Source organism: Pseudocercospora fijiensis, assembly GCF_000340215.1.
Source record: "Pseudocercospora fijiensis CIRAD86 unplaced genomic scaffold MYCFIscaffold_1, whole genome shotgun sequence".
NCBI lineage: Eukaryota > Fungi > Ascomycota > Dothideomycetes > Mycosphaerellales > Mycosphaerellaceae > Pseudocercospora > Pseudocercospora fijiensis.
This window is the reverse complement of record NW_006921532.1, coordinates 1649581-1665438: the sequence shown is the minus strand read 5'-3', so window position 1 is coordinate 1665438 and position 15858 is coordinate 1649581. Positions and strand designations below refer to the sequence as shown.

Genomic DNA, 15858 nt, shown 5'->3' with positions numbered 1-15858 from the left:
TCTTACCGATTTGCCGTAGTCGGACCATTGAGTTCAAGCATCATCGTCCAGTTTGCAATTCGAAAGCCTCTTTGAGGGAAGATTCGTTGGTATTGGAGGAGGATTGACATTTTGGTGCAGGTGAGACCGAGGTTGTAAATGATGATGGAAGTCCACAACTGTTTCTCGTCAGTCATTCCGATCCAGCATTTCTCTGATGGTCATGATACTAACGGCCTTGAGATTCTCTTCAGCTTCGGAGTAACTCAGGTCAGCTTCGTGCTTTCCCATTCCGCTGTGTGTACCATCATAATCAGTGAGCTATCATTCAGAAGTACACTTCAGCATTTCGTACGCCTTGACTAGCCAGATGGCGGTGCTGGTGAGCACCCATGAATTGGCGGAAGAGAAGACGATGAAGCCATCGTCCCATCCAGCATTCTTTGCGATTGCAAACCTGGCATAGATACGCATAGCTACAGCCGCGGCGGCGATTGTGCTCATCGTGACGCAAACCGCAACCACTGTAGCTGAATCGGCGTACCCTCCGACTGCCATGATGATGGCGGTAGTCTCGGTGCTATCTTGGAAACGATTGCAGGTCCAAGGACGCGTGCGCCCATCTTATCACTCCTACCACATTGGAGAATAATGAAGTCGTGATAGTCCGATCAAGAAAGACTGTGCCAAGTGAGCTTGTACCGATTTCGGTCCCTTATGTTACAGGCTTCCGAACAATTCCGCTACGTGGATGATCGCGTTATTGCGTCAACTCTAGCGTCTCGCGGTTCATCAACAACAGGAAAGATAGGTGGGCATCTGCAGTCAGCAGCAGTAGAGATGATCCGAGGAGGGAAGTTGATGTGATTGTGTAGGCTTTGCAGGGACCTACCCGTTGCAAACCTTGAAAGCTAGGAACTTTCGGCTCGAGCTTCTCCGCAAGCTGTCACAAGACTTCGATGCACTCTTTATAGAGGGAGGGTACTGATGATGAGCGACTTTGCAAGTTGCAACGCGAAGCTTCGACGGCATAGAAGGTACCGGTACGTCTTGGATTACAGATTGGCTGTACCTACCTGGTCTGGACACAGGGGACGACAGGATATTGTGCTTGATGCGTTGGCGATCTAACGACACTCGCCCATCAAGCTGTCATGGATTGATTTCTTGTATGCGGAGACTATGAGAGGGCCTTGACGCTGAAAGCATTGGATAGCCCCTCCTTGCGTTGTGGAATGAACAAGATGAGATATCGATGGTCGAAACTCGAAAGGACTTGAGGACGTCAATAAAGCCTCCCAGGGATCGCCAAGGGATGGCCAGCCGGAAGCTGATTGGAGTCGACCGCTCTCCTCGAGCAATAGAGGCTTTCATATCTGTGAAAGCTTCCATTGCCTTGGAAGAATTTAGGTGCAATCCGATGCTTCTTGATTATTCAATATTGGTATGCTCCGCGGTCCTCGTGGCCGGTCATTCGGAAGATGGATAGATAGTGTGCAGACCGGCGGTGGAAGAAAGAATGGCCCTTGGTTGAGGATCCTGGGAGAGTTTCGTGCAACATTCAAAATTGGTCGTGACGTTCATTGATACCAGTGTGTGGTCCATGCTTGATAGAATGCAGTGTTGAATTTCCTGAGAGGCTGAGAACGTGAAATCCTTCGTGCAAAAAGATCATTTCATCGATGCTCTTGGCATTGGCAGCAAAAATTTGAAAAAAAAGATTGCAAAAATGATCGACGCAGGGCTCGAACCTGCAACCTCTTGATAACACAACAATTCGTAGTCAAGCACTCTACCATTGAGCTAGCCGACCCTAAAGTAGTAGGTAGAAGCCCTCAATTTAGAATTTTTGTGATTTTTTGCCTAATTATATATGCTTTACTTTTTAGTAGGGGCCGTACAGCCGAGCACTTAGCGCTCCTATAGGACTATACTAGCGAAGTCGAGGAAGGGAAAATTAGGAAGGATACGTTACGTAGTCTAGATAGCCACTTTCCTATTGTATACTTCTACTAACCCCGCAATAGACTAGAGGATGCATTTAAGTAATAGATAGTACTAACTTTAACAAAATAGAGCGAGTAAGTTAAGCTATTCTATACTATATATAATAAGTATGTCCTAGGAGAAACTATGCCTAACAGCCTACCTAATCCCTAAAGGAGCGACATCGGTCGGCGTAGATAATAAGTGTTTATACACTAGGTAGCGCAAAAGCTCTAGCACTACCGTATCTTGTAAGTATATAGCCTAAACAAAAATTATAAGTGCAATATGTAGCGAACTAATTATAAAGCCGGCGCGCAAGGTAGAAACATAGCCTCGTGTCTATAAGGCAGCTAGGGGTTATCTTAGTTAACTCTAGTAGTAATAAAGACTATTAGGTATTCCGGCCTATACTAAGGATCGTATTATAAAGGTCTAGAGGAGATACCCTGCTTCGTGTCTATATTAGGTGTTAACTAGCAGGAGCGGGTATATTTGCCTACGACGACTAGTATATTGCTAGAGTCGGTGTTACTACGTAGGTCTTCGGAGCTAGTATAGGTATCTATAGCAACTAACCTAGGACGTAGATAGACGTCGGATTAGTCGCGGCGGCGTAGTTTTATTGCGGGGCTAGTAGTATGCCGCTCTGTAGGTAATATACTATCTGTTATAGAAGAGCAAATGTAATCTATAGTACGGGAGTAGGATGCATATATAGCATTTAGACCGCTAGCTATAGGGACACGGTAGTATTAGGCTATAGTTAAGGCATCTAGGTAGCTAGTTATAGATAATGCATCTAGGCAGCTAGCGGTAGATAATGCATCTAGGTAGGTAGCTATAGCTGCTACGTAGTGTACTAAGTCGTTAATTGCGGCTAATAGTAATGCGTATTGTTCGTACTCTAGCTAAGCAGGGTACAGAGACCGGCTACTAGGGCGGTCTAGATAGATTGAGTATAAGCGTCCTAGGCAATAGCCGGCTGTAGAGGCGAGGGAGTATGCGGCGGGTTAAGGCGATACTTGTCGCTATAATTCTAAGCCCCGGTAGGTGCCTAATTTAGAGTAGGATATACCGGAGTCGTTGTCTAGCTACTAAGACCGGCCGTTGCGAGTATAGTTGCTAGATCTACTATAATAGTATCTTCGCTTGCCTGTTATACGCTAAGTTAGTACGGAAGTAGAAGCGTATATTGCAAGATATAAGCTTACCTATAAGTTCCGGTTAAGGGTGCGGATCTTATCTAAGTACCGAAGGAATACACTTACGAGAGTGTCCTTGCTAGGTCTTTCTCTATAACCGATACTAAATTAGCTAAGCGTCTAGCGCAACTCTGCCCTCTTTTAGGAGGATAGATAGAAGGTAGAATCTATATAATCTTTCTTATTATCGCAGTTGCGCTCGCGAAGGTCTATAGCGTATTTCTCTAGCAATGCGATAAGTGTCGAGACTATCTAAGTCTCGTTATAGGTAATGCTAAGTGCGCGGAGGTAGTCGCAGACTTAGGTCTTATTTATATAGGCGTAGTAGTTATATCCCTACTATAGGTATTTAGCTATTACGATAGTAAGATATAGTATAGAGGATAACAAGATATATAGAAGTAATTAGAGGCGTAAATAAGAACGAGGAAGTCTAGGTTACTATTCTATCGGATGTAATAGTAATTGTTAGTTAAGCAATCTTATAAAAATCCGATTTCGTATATATTAGTAGTTTAAGCGATCCGTTCTAAGTTGTAGAAGCGTGTCTCGCCGAAAATGCTCTTAGATAGAAGCAATCCGATAAAGAGACTTGCTAAAGCTGCGCTAATATAGCAGATTTGTCTAATAACAAACTCCGTAGTAGTCTCAATTTTAACGATCGAGACTTATAGTTTCAGCCTAACACCGGGAATATAGTTGCTACGCCGCAGCGAAGGTCTAGGTATAGAATGTTCTATACGAATCTTCGTGCTATAGCAACTCGGCTAATGAAGTACGCGAGTCGTATGTTTATTATCTAGAATAAATGCCTATAGGCGAAGATAGGGGCGTTCTGTATGTCTCCTAATACGACGCTCCTACTACGGACATCGTAAGGGCGATAGAAAGGAGGTACTACCTCTAGGAAGGTCGGTATTTATCTTAACTACTCCTATTAGGTCTCGAAAGTCGCCTAGCTAGCTAATTCGATCCGATACGAAATGGCGACTAATCCGTACTATGCCGCTATTTAGGACTAGTTAGCGACTAGTATAATACAATATTACACTACTCTAGCTACGGGTCTAAGCAACAATTAGATCTTCATCGCGCTAGGATATAACACTTCGCTATACGCGTAAGCATTATACCTAACAAGTTACTAGCTATTACTAGCGGCCGGAATCTTGCTGTATTAACAACTAGCAATAAGCTATCTAAACTCGCAGCCGGTACCTACTAACTACTAATATGTTATTAACAGCTTCCTAGCTTAGGCCTATACGAATTGTCCTACCTATTAGTAGCCCTATAGACCGTACTACGGTTAGATAAGCGTAGCCTAAGGACCTGCCTCTGCTTCCGCTATCGCTCCTGTCGGTAAATCGGCGCGTTAGGTTAGAGTCGTTTAGGCGGGTAGAAATGAGGTTACTCTAGCATTACCTTACGCTTCCGATAGCAGTACTAGGCGGTTCGCGGCTGCTATTAATAAGAGCTAAGGCATCTAGTATAGCAATTAGCGTTCCGATCAAGTTAGCTAGGACATTCTCGTAGAGCTCGGCGCTTTACGCCGTAAGCTTGCCCGGTATAGTCGTCGCTAGATCTCGAGGTTTAACGATTTAGAGGCTATAGTCCGAAAAGTCGGATAACAGTATATCTTAGCGACAAATTAGGCTATTAATTAGTCGTTTAATTACCTCGCCTCCGCAAGCTAGACCGAGTTAGCTAGTATACGCGAAATAGTCGAGTAGAGTCTACTCGTGCGATAGCAAACAATTAAGAGACTCGACGGTATATAAAGTATAGTCGCTAACTATTTCGCGCAATCTTAAGCTATAGAGACGAAAGCTGCTTTCCTAAGACAGTAAGGACGTTAGCGAGTCTCTTTCTCTCCGCTACCTACGGCTACGAGGCGTATAAAGACTAGGGTACGATCGTTTAAATAGCTATACTAACGGCGAACGCTAATATTATATAGCAGGCGAGGGGTAGTCCGAGATCGAAAGCGACGAAAGCGACCCGTATACGCTTCTTAGGCGGCTAGGCATCTTCTTAGGACGAACGACGTAAGAAGGCAAAGGACGATAAGTAGGACGATATACTAGACGACGCTTTAGGATAATATAAGTTTAGTAGTTTGTAGGTAAGAGTGTTTATTTGTTCTAAGATAGTATTTAGTAGAGTACTATAGCGGTAGATATTAGTAATATACAAGGTGCCGCTATTAGGTAGTTCTTATTAGTTTCGTAGCCTACTCCTACCTCTTCTCTATATAACGTCGTATATGCTATATACTATAAGCCTCTCCCTCGATAGTAACGAATACGCCTCGGTAACTTACGCTCTACGGAATTCCTAAGCAGTAGAGGAGAAGCTCTATAAGCTAGTTGCCGGTCGGGATAAGACTATTACCGGGCTCGAGAAGCGCGTCGTAGACTAGTAACACAATATTACCGAGCTATCGAAGTAGAATAGAGAGGACGCTAAGCGGATTAAGTAGCTAGAGACTTAGTTAGAAGAACTTATCGACGAGAAGGAGAAGCTAGAGAAGCATGCTAGCACGCGCGATAGAGCAGGTCTATAGAAGGACGCGCAAGCTAAAGTAACGTAGAATATTAGTAACGACGGGAAGCTAGATACGCCGAGCCCCGGCAATCGTTAGCTAGTAGGGATTAAAAGTAACATCCTCGTAGATGCTAACGTTAACAAATTGCAGATTTTAGAAGCGCTTGCAAGCACGCGAAAGAATAATAAGAACCTTCTTAATAGCCTACGGGAGGAGGATCGGGACATAGTATAGCAAGTGCATAAAGCCGTAGTCGAACTACGCTAGCTATATAAGAGTCTGCCCTAGACCGTAGCCGTTATACTACGCTCCTATTCCCTAGGCGAGCGCTTTCTAGTATGCAATAATAGCGAGAAGGACGATAATAATTAAGCCTAGGATTACGACTAAGTATAGGGCGAAGAGCAAGCATAGGGTAAAGAGTAAGCGTAGAGTAAAGAGCAGGTATAGGATAAAGAGCCGGTATAGGAGGAAGGACAAGAGTAAGCATTACGGAGAGTTGTCTCGGGACGCTCTATAGGCACTAGAGAGATCCTGCTTAGGCTTCTCTAACTATTAAAAGAAGCTACGTAGAAGTAATAGAAGTATATTAAGTTCGATACTAACGTACTCGAGTCTCGAAGGTTGCGTTAGCATCTCGAAAATTCAAACAGCTCTCTTACGTATACGTAGTAAAGATCTAATAGTCTCTTTACGAATAAGCATATAGGAGTATAAGAAGGACTTAGGTATCAATAATTACAGTGTCTACTTATTAATATAGGCGTAGCTTCGTAGAATATTATCGTAGGATAGCATTCGCACTTTTAAGCTATGCTCTAAATACAGGTTACCGTATTAGGGTAGCTACGTCCTCTCGTTGTGTCTATATTAACTTGCCGCGTACGGCTCCTATCCTTAGCGATGCGATTACTAATATAAGCATCGTTGTCCTCTCTACTAGCTTTCTTAGAATCGATACCGTTAATACGCCGCCCGTCTACCCCTAACTCTATATAGTAATCGCCTTAGAAACCCGGGTTATCGCTACCTTTAGAAGTCTCGGGACTTGCTCCTAAAGTATCGGACAAGTCGTCTGCTTAGCTTATATAGCTGTCGAGGCCGTTAATATTAGCGTCGCCGTCGCTTGCGCTACTATAGCTTCTAAGTGTTAAGCTGTTATAGCTGTCGCAATTATCTATCTCGTACTCTAAATGCTTTAGACGGACTTTTATAGTTACTGCTCTCCTACCGCTCGTCTAGTAATACCGCTATAAAGCCTCGTCTAGCGATCGAGCCGGACGGTTATAAAAGCTTCGGTTATGCTCCGCTACCCGATCTTCTAAGGTCTAGTAACAATCATTTCGCATCTAGGATCCTAGCTCTTCGTCCTCGAGTATATCCTAAGGTAGGAACTTAACCGGGACGTTATCCCAATCCGGCGTAGGCATTCTCCTAAACGAGTCGAGATTATTATAATCGTAAGGAATACTGTAATATATAGCCCGACCGATATATGTAACAAATTCATCGCCGTTTAGCATAGCGAGCGGATTATTCTCCTTATATTGCTAGTTAGACATATCGAGATCTGTAATGCAATCTTGTCCTAAGTAGTAGCTAAAGGAGCTCGAGAGCAAATAAAAAACTGCCTTTTAATTGCTAAAAGTGAACCGGGGTTGAGACTATTTACTTACGGAGACTTTGAAAGCTTTCTTTATATCTACTAGAACGGAAGAACTCGGGAAGGTCTACGTGTGTTCTAGCTACTAATAGGCGGAAACTAATACTACTACTACTACTAGCTATAATAGTATAAGCCTCCGTAGGTAGCATAACCTATCGTAGTATAGGCAGCAATACTTAGCAAAACAGAATAGCAGACTTGTAGTTTAGGCTATAGTAATTAGAGCCCTGCAATAGAGGCACTATTAGAGTGTAGTAGGAACAGTGTATTATACGAGGTTAATCATTCTATATCTCTACTAAAGGGGGCCTCTATTACTATCTCCGTTTCAGCCCCTTCCTATTTAAACGCAAGTAGTAGAGGCAGGTATAATACGCACCTTCTATACTATCGGATCTTTAACTAATAATGCACCTGCTTACTAGTAATTTCCGAAACATCTTTACGACTACTCTATATATAGCTAAAGGTGTAACTAGCCTATAAGGACGACTAGTAGCATCTTAGATCCGAGCAATGAATCTATATGTCGTCTCTCTTTATCCTATCGGTATAATATACACCCTAGCATCTTTGTTCTCTCTGCTCCTATGCCCTAACTATAGCTTCCTCCTATTGCACTCTAATAATGCCGGCGATATACTATATCGTATTTGTTATAGCGTATCGTTCTTAGTAGATTCGCTTATGCTTGCATACTCCTTACCTTATCTAATCTTCTACTATTACAAAAAGTCTGCTACTAGAATACTGCTATAGGAGCCGAGTCGTTTGTCCGCTTGCTTAAGATCGTCGAAATCTAGCTCCGACTGTTCTAACTATACGTAGCTTCGGTCGAGGTCTTTATCGGATAAGCGACCGACCTATCGTAGAGTGTCGTAAGCTACTAAGCGGAGAGGTCTATACGAACGCTTCTATTGCTCTAATTTGATTTCGGTCTTAGTACGTGCTATCGGGCCGCCCTTTAGCGTACCGGCTGCCCTTAAGACGTTAACACTTATACTTACGCATTTATCTACCGCTCGACGAAGCGATTATAGCTTCCCGCTAATTGTTCTCTTCGCGTACTTAGCCGCATTATTATTGCTTTTAGTTACTATTTCTACCTATTAAAAAGCATCGTCTACTAACTAATTTAGACGGTCGCAAACGTCTATTTACGTTATCGTTAGGCTCGAAAGTCTTCGGGACAGATCTACGGCATCGCGTTATAGGGTAGGCTCGCTAATATTAAGGCGCGTAGTAAGGTCGCTTGCAATACTTGCTTGCTGCCTAAGCTATGCTATTATATAGTCGCCGTAGATATTGCCGTCTAGTCCTAGCTCCGCTAGCGGTATATAATTCGATTCCCTCGACCGGCCGTTCCGTTAAAGTATACTAATGCTAAGCTATAATAGGAAGAGTAGAACGAAGAAAATTTTCTTAAACACGTTAATCCTATTCTAGACGCGTATCGCTAGGCGAATAAGCTCGATGTCTACCTAGTAAAGGAAGCCGAGGAGCTATAACAGACACACGCCTATAGCGAGGATTACCTTACCTTAGACGAAGATTGCGAGGCATAGTAATAGAGCGTTAAGCAGCTACTGCTACGGCAACAGGTTTTAGAACAGCCAATCTATAGGGGCGCGTTAATATAATAGGTACGTATAGAGCGTATAGAGCGTATAGAGCGTATTAGAGTAACACGTCGAGCGAGCGCGTATAGGTTTCTCGCTTGTAGTAGGCTGCAAACGCTATATATACGCTGCCTAGAAACTCCCTCGTACTATTATATTCCTGCTTTCGAGCTCTAACATCGCCTCTAAGTAACAACATTATTCGTCGTCCTATCTGCTATGCCTAGAATACGCTTCGTACTATAGACGGCAATTAGATTATTACTAAGTATCTTAATACGTAGTAGCTATTATCGCTAGACTTTGTCTCGATTAGCGACTGCACGTATAGTAACAATTTGCTAGTTACTAAAGCTATACTTTAGAAGAATCGCATTTACCTCTACTACGAGGCAGCCGAGCATATCTAGTCTAAGGCTAAAGATAGCCTTTATCTAGATCTTACCTAGATTAATCCTAATAAGCCTCGTACTACTAAGGACGACCTTCTACAACTCCTAAAACGCTACGATGCTGCCTACAACACTACTATTACTACTAATAGTACGGCTCCCTATAGGATAGATATTATAGTCTTCTCCTAAGGCGCCTAGTACTATAAGAATAACTCTCTAAGCCGTATACGATCTAAGTTAGGTCTAGCCGACGGTTAGGCATTAATATAGCTAGGTAGTCTTAACACCGAGATAGAGAATTACAATCGCTCCTTAACTCGCTCCGAGGTAGACGAGGCGGACAAGGTAACCCGTAAGGTACATTTTGCTTACCGCTCTCTATTAGTACTCGGAGGCGAGAAGAGTTATAGCAACGCCGGATAGGCTCGTATAGATCGTCTACGAGGCTAGCTCGGGACCTCGCGAACAGGCGGTCTTAATACTAAGATAACGAATTATAATTACTCCTCGACTCCCTCCGAGGCGTACCGTAATAAATATATATACCGCTCTTTATCGGCATTCCGAGGCGAGAGGAGTTATAGTAATACTAGCCTAGCTTATATAGACCGTCTAAAGGACTTACGGAACCTACTAGTACAATTAGGCCTAGCGTTAACCGCTCTTATATATATCCGCTAGGGCGGAGACGAAGCCTCTCGTATGTCGTTCTCGCTACCGTATCCTACGAGCTTTCGCTCTAATCGTAGAAGCTTGCGCTACTCCTAATCGTAGGATAGCCCGACACCGCGACTAGATAAGACTATAAACGAGGAGGATTACTAGCTAAAGGAGGCTAGCCCCTTTATACTAGTTAGCCCTCCGGTATACGTAGTACCGAAGAGCTGTACTTAGTAGTTAGTCTAGTTAGACAATATCTATAACTTCTATAAGAATAGTCTCTCCCTCGGTATTAAAGTATACTAGCTTATCGAAGGTATTAAGGCTCTACTCCGCGGCGACTTAGGTTCCTTCCTTCGGCTTCTAAGCCTTGCGGTTAAGACATACATGCCTAAGTTCTACGAATCTATCGATACCGAGTCGCTAGCCTTCATTTAGAATGAATTGCATAAGAAGCAAGTTCAGTAGCAGCTTGAACAGGTTTATTAGATCTTACAATCTATTTCTACTAACGTACACTCCGCCGCTAAGGACCCGGTATATAAGGATAAGATAAATATCGATTGTTAATCCCCTTTATAGATAAGAGGTTAGGGAGACTTATATAGGAAAGAATTTTATAGCCGAGAAGCATTTGAAATTAACGTATAGAAGAGTAGACGCGTTAGGATTAATCTCTATTAGAAGGACTATATAAGGGTAGACGGAAAGAGATTGCTACAGTTCGCTACTAGCTAGAGCTCCGACAGCCTATAAGGCTAGTGTTGTAATATAGATAGTACTATTAGTAATAAGGAGCATCTATCCGAATTTCGGTCCGCGCTGCTAATAGGCTTCGCACCTATTTATAATTAAGATTAGACGCAAAGTCGGAGGCCGCTAGCAAGACTCTAGCGTTAAACGCCTTATTAAACAAGGCCCGTGTCCCTAGACTAAAGCACTCTATAAGAGCTCTGTCTATTAGAGGTATAGCTCTAGTGCTATATATTAATTTTACGCACCCTACTACCTATAGGGAACGGTTCTCGATATTAAAGACCTCTTCTCGGTGCTAGCGTAGACAAGGCAACCTAAACGGACACGCTTATTAATAGATCTTTCGAGATCATCGGAGACAATAAGCAATATAGAAGACTGTACGTAGCGATACCTATAAGGAGGTCGGAGCAAAGATTTAACGAATAGAGAATAGAGAACAGCTACTAGTAAAGATATAGGATGTCGTACGCTTCCCGCTAAACGCAAGGTAGATCGGGGGTGCTATATAAGAGCACAAGGTAAAGGTCGTAGCTTTATAAGCGGTAGCGTAGAAGTCTACGGATCTACCGTTAGTCTAGTAAGGAGGTAGTAATGTGTCTGCGAATCATAAACGCCGATACGTCTTACGACCTTATCTACCTTAGTCTCTATGTCGTGCTAATCTCTCGTTCCGCTCTAACTTACTAGTAAATAACAATATATGCTTATAGGCGGCTCCGCGTACCTACAAAGTGCGAGCGAAGCTTCCGCCTTATGTACCCTTACAGGTCGCTAGTCGTTATAGGTCGCTAGTCGTTATAGGTCGCTAGTCGTTATAGGTCGCTAGTCCTAGTCGTTGCAGGTCGCTAGTCGTAGTCGTTATAGGTCGCTAGTCGTAGTCGTTGCAGGTCGCTAGTCGTAGTCGTTACAGGTTTTATTATAGTTAGCATTAGGTACGTAATTTTCCGGAGGCTTAGTTCTGCCGTGCCGTCCTAGTAGTGCTAGTGCTAGTCTTTTTACGGGCGCAATACTAGCCTTTTAACGGACGGAATGCTAGCCTTAGGCGCGTACTGCTAGTAGCGTAGTGCTAGCCTTAGGTGCGTATTAACGGTAGTGTTAGCGCATTGTTATTGTCGCGCTTTAAAGGAAGTAACGTAAAAGGAAGGCACGTAATATGCCCGGAAGCTAGGTTCCTCCGTCCTACTAGTTCGTATAGAAAGCAGCTAATTAGAGCTTTAGCTTTCTAAAATCCGGGGAGTTACGTAGTAATTTCTTAGGGGATTCGGCTACTATAGTACCCTTATTATTGTAAGGCGAGCTTCGCTCGCAATAAGAGCCGAGCTAGAAAGCGTAATCGTCGCGCGGACCGCGATACTAGGTCGGTAGTTTGCCGGATTTGTCGGAGGGTCGTAACCCTTAGCGGCAAGATCCGAACCCTAGGCGAGACACACTTTACCTTTATATTAACTCTTGCTACTACGTCGAGCGAGCTACGTAAAGAGCAAGATATAGCGATTCTAACTATAAACAGTGCATTAAAGTAAATAGTAAATCGTATTAACCTCCGTAAATCTACAACTATCTCTAGTTATATTAACTTATAGTAAATAGACTCGATTTACCGTCTTAGGTAGGGAGACTAAAATCAAGGTAACTAAACCTAGTACTAGCAGTATATAAGACGAAAAATCACCGCTACGAAATCGCCGGCGTAGTAACCTAAAGGCCTAAGGGAACGAGGAAGTAGACCCGTTTCTCGCGAAGATATTTAGTCCCGCCGGCCTATAGCCTCTAGCTAAAAGCCGCGCGCTATATCTAGACCCTAAGAAGACGAAATCCGGCACCGATCGTGTTTAAGGTAACTATACTGCGAGGAGAAATAAGGATACGGTCGTAGCGAGAACGAGAAGTAAGTCGAGGCCGGTCGTCTATATCTCGTATTAGTAATACGGCGTGTATTAATATTAGATAAGGCGGATTAATAACTAGAGACGAGATATCGAGCGTAATTGAAGAAAATCGTACTGCTCGAGTTATCCTAGTCGAGGTAGAGGATCGTAGTATATGCGCCTCTATATCCTATATAGTATTGCCGCGTATGTAAGCTTATACGATAGGGAACGCTACCGAATTAAGATGGTCGAAGAATCCTCGGCCTCGCTTACGGAGCAGCGATCTCGTTTGCATCTAATCTAGAACCTTTTAGCCGTTCTGCCTTTAGCTAGTATGCTTCTAAAGATACCTATTCGACGTTACGATCTTATATATAGCTTGCCCTTCGCTACCGCGCGTTGTCTACTAGGCAAAATTAATAGCAGGGGTGTTAGTGTTTAATCTCTTATCGTTAGTCTACGAAACACTCTAGTCGCGACTCTCTAGCTATATCGGCATCGACGAGAACTATACTCGGCTTTCGGCCTAGATCTCGCCCCTATATAGCGCCGTATCTTGTAGCTAAGCCTATAGTCGAGAGCAGCCGAAGACGCAGGCAGACGCTAATAACGAGACATTCTTAGAAGAGAAGAGGAGGCCTCTTAAGGCAGAAATAGACCGCCCGCGTATATCCTTCTATTACTTTGGTGCCTTTAGCTCGCTTAATTTAGTAGACATCGACGACCGACTTAACCGATAGCCTAGGTAATATAAATCTAGCTTGTTAAAGACAAAAGCATAGCTAACTAGTCTAGGAGTTTAGCTAGGCGAAGACTATCTAGGTTAAGATTCTTTCTCTTACTCGGTTATACTAGTTCCGACTAAGGTATAATATTACCGAGGGGCAGCAATATGTCCCGAAGTGCAAGTCAATGCTAGCGTAGGATCCTCTATTACCTTCTACTTATAATATAGCATTCTCCTCTTTGTAAAATTACTAGCGCGTAGAAGACCGTTTCTAGGATATAGCTCGTTAGGTAGCAAGTATATCTTTTAGGTTACTTACTAGGATTAACTAGGCGAGGCCGCTATTTAAAGGGATAGAATGCACAACTATCGTCGTCTAACTACCTTCGGAGCTATAGACGGAGATGACGCTCTTAGCCTATGCTCTATTAGTCTAACTTTAGTCTCGCTACCCTAGTCTACCTACAATTCTGCTACCTATAACGCCTCTCTTAAATAAGTACACTTTCTCGTAATTGCTATCGTAAATGTAAGCCTTACTCGTCGCTATCTTCTATCGTTATATCGTTATCCTCTCCTAAACTACGCTTAACCTTCTCTACCTCGCTCCTAGCCTACTCTTACGCTTCCTACTTATCGGACTCCTAATCCTTAATCGAATCTATAGCCCTCTTAATTACGTCGTCGAGCGTAGATGCTTTGTCGCTAGCAGCGTCTAGGAAGACCTCTAGCTCGCTAAGAAGCTTTTGTTCCTCCTTATAAAGCTAGTAGATAATGTCGTAGTTAGGGTCGGAGGACGGAAAATAGTCGAGTATAGTAGTCGTTTTTTCGATAGTAGCGTATATACGGCGGGCGTTCTTAAGAATTGCTTTAGCCTTTAGAGCGTTGCTATAACGGTTGTTCGTCTTAGGTTTGTTTATGCCGCTGCCTTTAGTGCTAGCGGGGGCTATAATGTATTAGTGCAGTTAATAATGTATTGTCCTAGGCTTAATATTAGATATATACGTAAGGCGAAATAAAGGTTAATAATAGGGATCTCAAGCTTAATTTAGAGTATTGTTCTATAGGTTAAAAATAGTAAGGAGGAATAGGAGCGATATATACTATAGCCGCCTAAGAAAGCGCTATCTTAGAATTCTGTCTTATATACAAATAAGCCGCCTCGTTTAACCGGCAATCTATCCGATATATAATATATAGTAAGAGCACGGATACGAGAAGCGGCTTTAATTAGACCTACGTATACAATTTAATTATATAGATATAATATAAGCTGCCCCGTCCTCGCCCTCTAAACCTCCTCGCACTCGTCTAGAGTCTTTACGTTTCTCTTCGACAGATCGTAGTATACGGCTACGAATTCTAGCTCGACCTTCTCGTAGATATTTAAGGCCTCGATCTTTTGCCTAGCGATAGCGATTAATCCTTTATCCTATTTCTTCGCCGAGAATCTATAATTAAAAGTACGATATCGTATATAGATCTTAATTAACTTGAGTTTCTAGAACCCTAATTCTTTCATCTTTCGCAATAGTTATAGCTAGTCGCTCTCTGTTCTATACTACAGTTTTGACTAATTCTAGCTTTCGTCTACCTCTATATTATCTATACCTAGCGCTACGAGACAGATATACAGATTTCTAATAAGAAGCCGGGTAGAAATCTTAGGAATGTCTATACGGAACCTCGTATACGCCGGAACATCTCTAGCTCGATACTTCTAATTGTAACGGAGACCTTGTATTCGGGGTATCTACGAAGTCGCGAACAACTATCTAAGAGGTCGTAGGGACTAAGTGTTTAAATAGGGATCCGGAGGTGCTAAGGCTCGGCACGGGCCGAGCCGGCTTTTATATGCTTGCTAGCTCGCAAAGGGCTTGCCCGTAACATTACCCCCCCCTTTTAAACCGTCGCTTCTATACGTCGTTAACAGATTTTCCTTTAAGCGAGCTACTCTAATTAGGCTCCAAGCTACGCTATCTGCAACGCCGGTAACATTCTACGCGCTAGTAGGCACCGACGTTGCGTTAATGTCTCCCTCCTTTAGAACTAACCGCGCCTTCCGCGTAGTATCCTTACCTAAGGCAACGCCGCCTATTCTACAAGGTATTGATAAGTTTGTAGACACTTCTAAGAATGCAGTAACTCTAGTATTCTTGCTACGATACTTACTCTAAGCAGGCACGAGACCCTCTTTATAGAGCGTAGAAGACTAGATAATCGCACGGGCGTAAGAGCGCGTAATACGAGTGTTAGTTGAGCTAGTCGCAGCGTTGCTACCGATAACAATATTAACAGGCTCGGTTATAGCAGACTTATTAACTGCCTCGTACGGTATCTAGTCCTTCGGCGGCTAGAAGTTCGCTAGTTTAGACTTGTTTAGGTAGTCGTAGTAAAAGTCTGCAACTAATGCGTACGTATTCTTAATTACTACCTTAGAGGG

General features: G+C 43.1%; 1 protein-coding gene and 1 non-coding gene across 2 annotated transcripts in view; both read right to left on the bottom strand.

The window, feature by feature from the left end:
• MYCFIDRAFT_212887 (uncharacterized protein) overlaps positions 1–786 on the bottom strand; it is a 1735-nt gene extending 949 nt beyond the window's left edge. The window contains exons 1-3 of the mRNA XM_007922686.1: positions 335–786; positions 214–274; positions 7–158 (exon numbers count right to left, since the gene is read on the bottom strand). Of these exons, the coding sequence (XP_007920877.1) occupies positions 7–158; positions 214–274; positions 335–537 (416 nt within the window). The 5' untranslated portion in view covers positions 538–786. The remainder of the gene's footprint in view (positions 1–6; positions 159–213; positions 275–334) is intronic.
• A 923-nt stretch (positions 787–1709) lies between these two features.
• MYCFIDRAFT_t2 lies at positions 1710–1792 on the bottom strand. The gene has a single exon. It is a non-coding gene; the product is annotated as a tRNA-Arg (tRNA).
• Positions 1793–15858: the final 14066 nt, after the last annotated feature.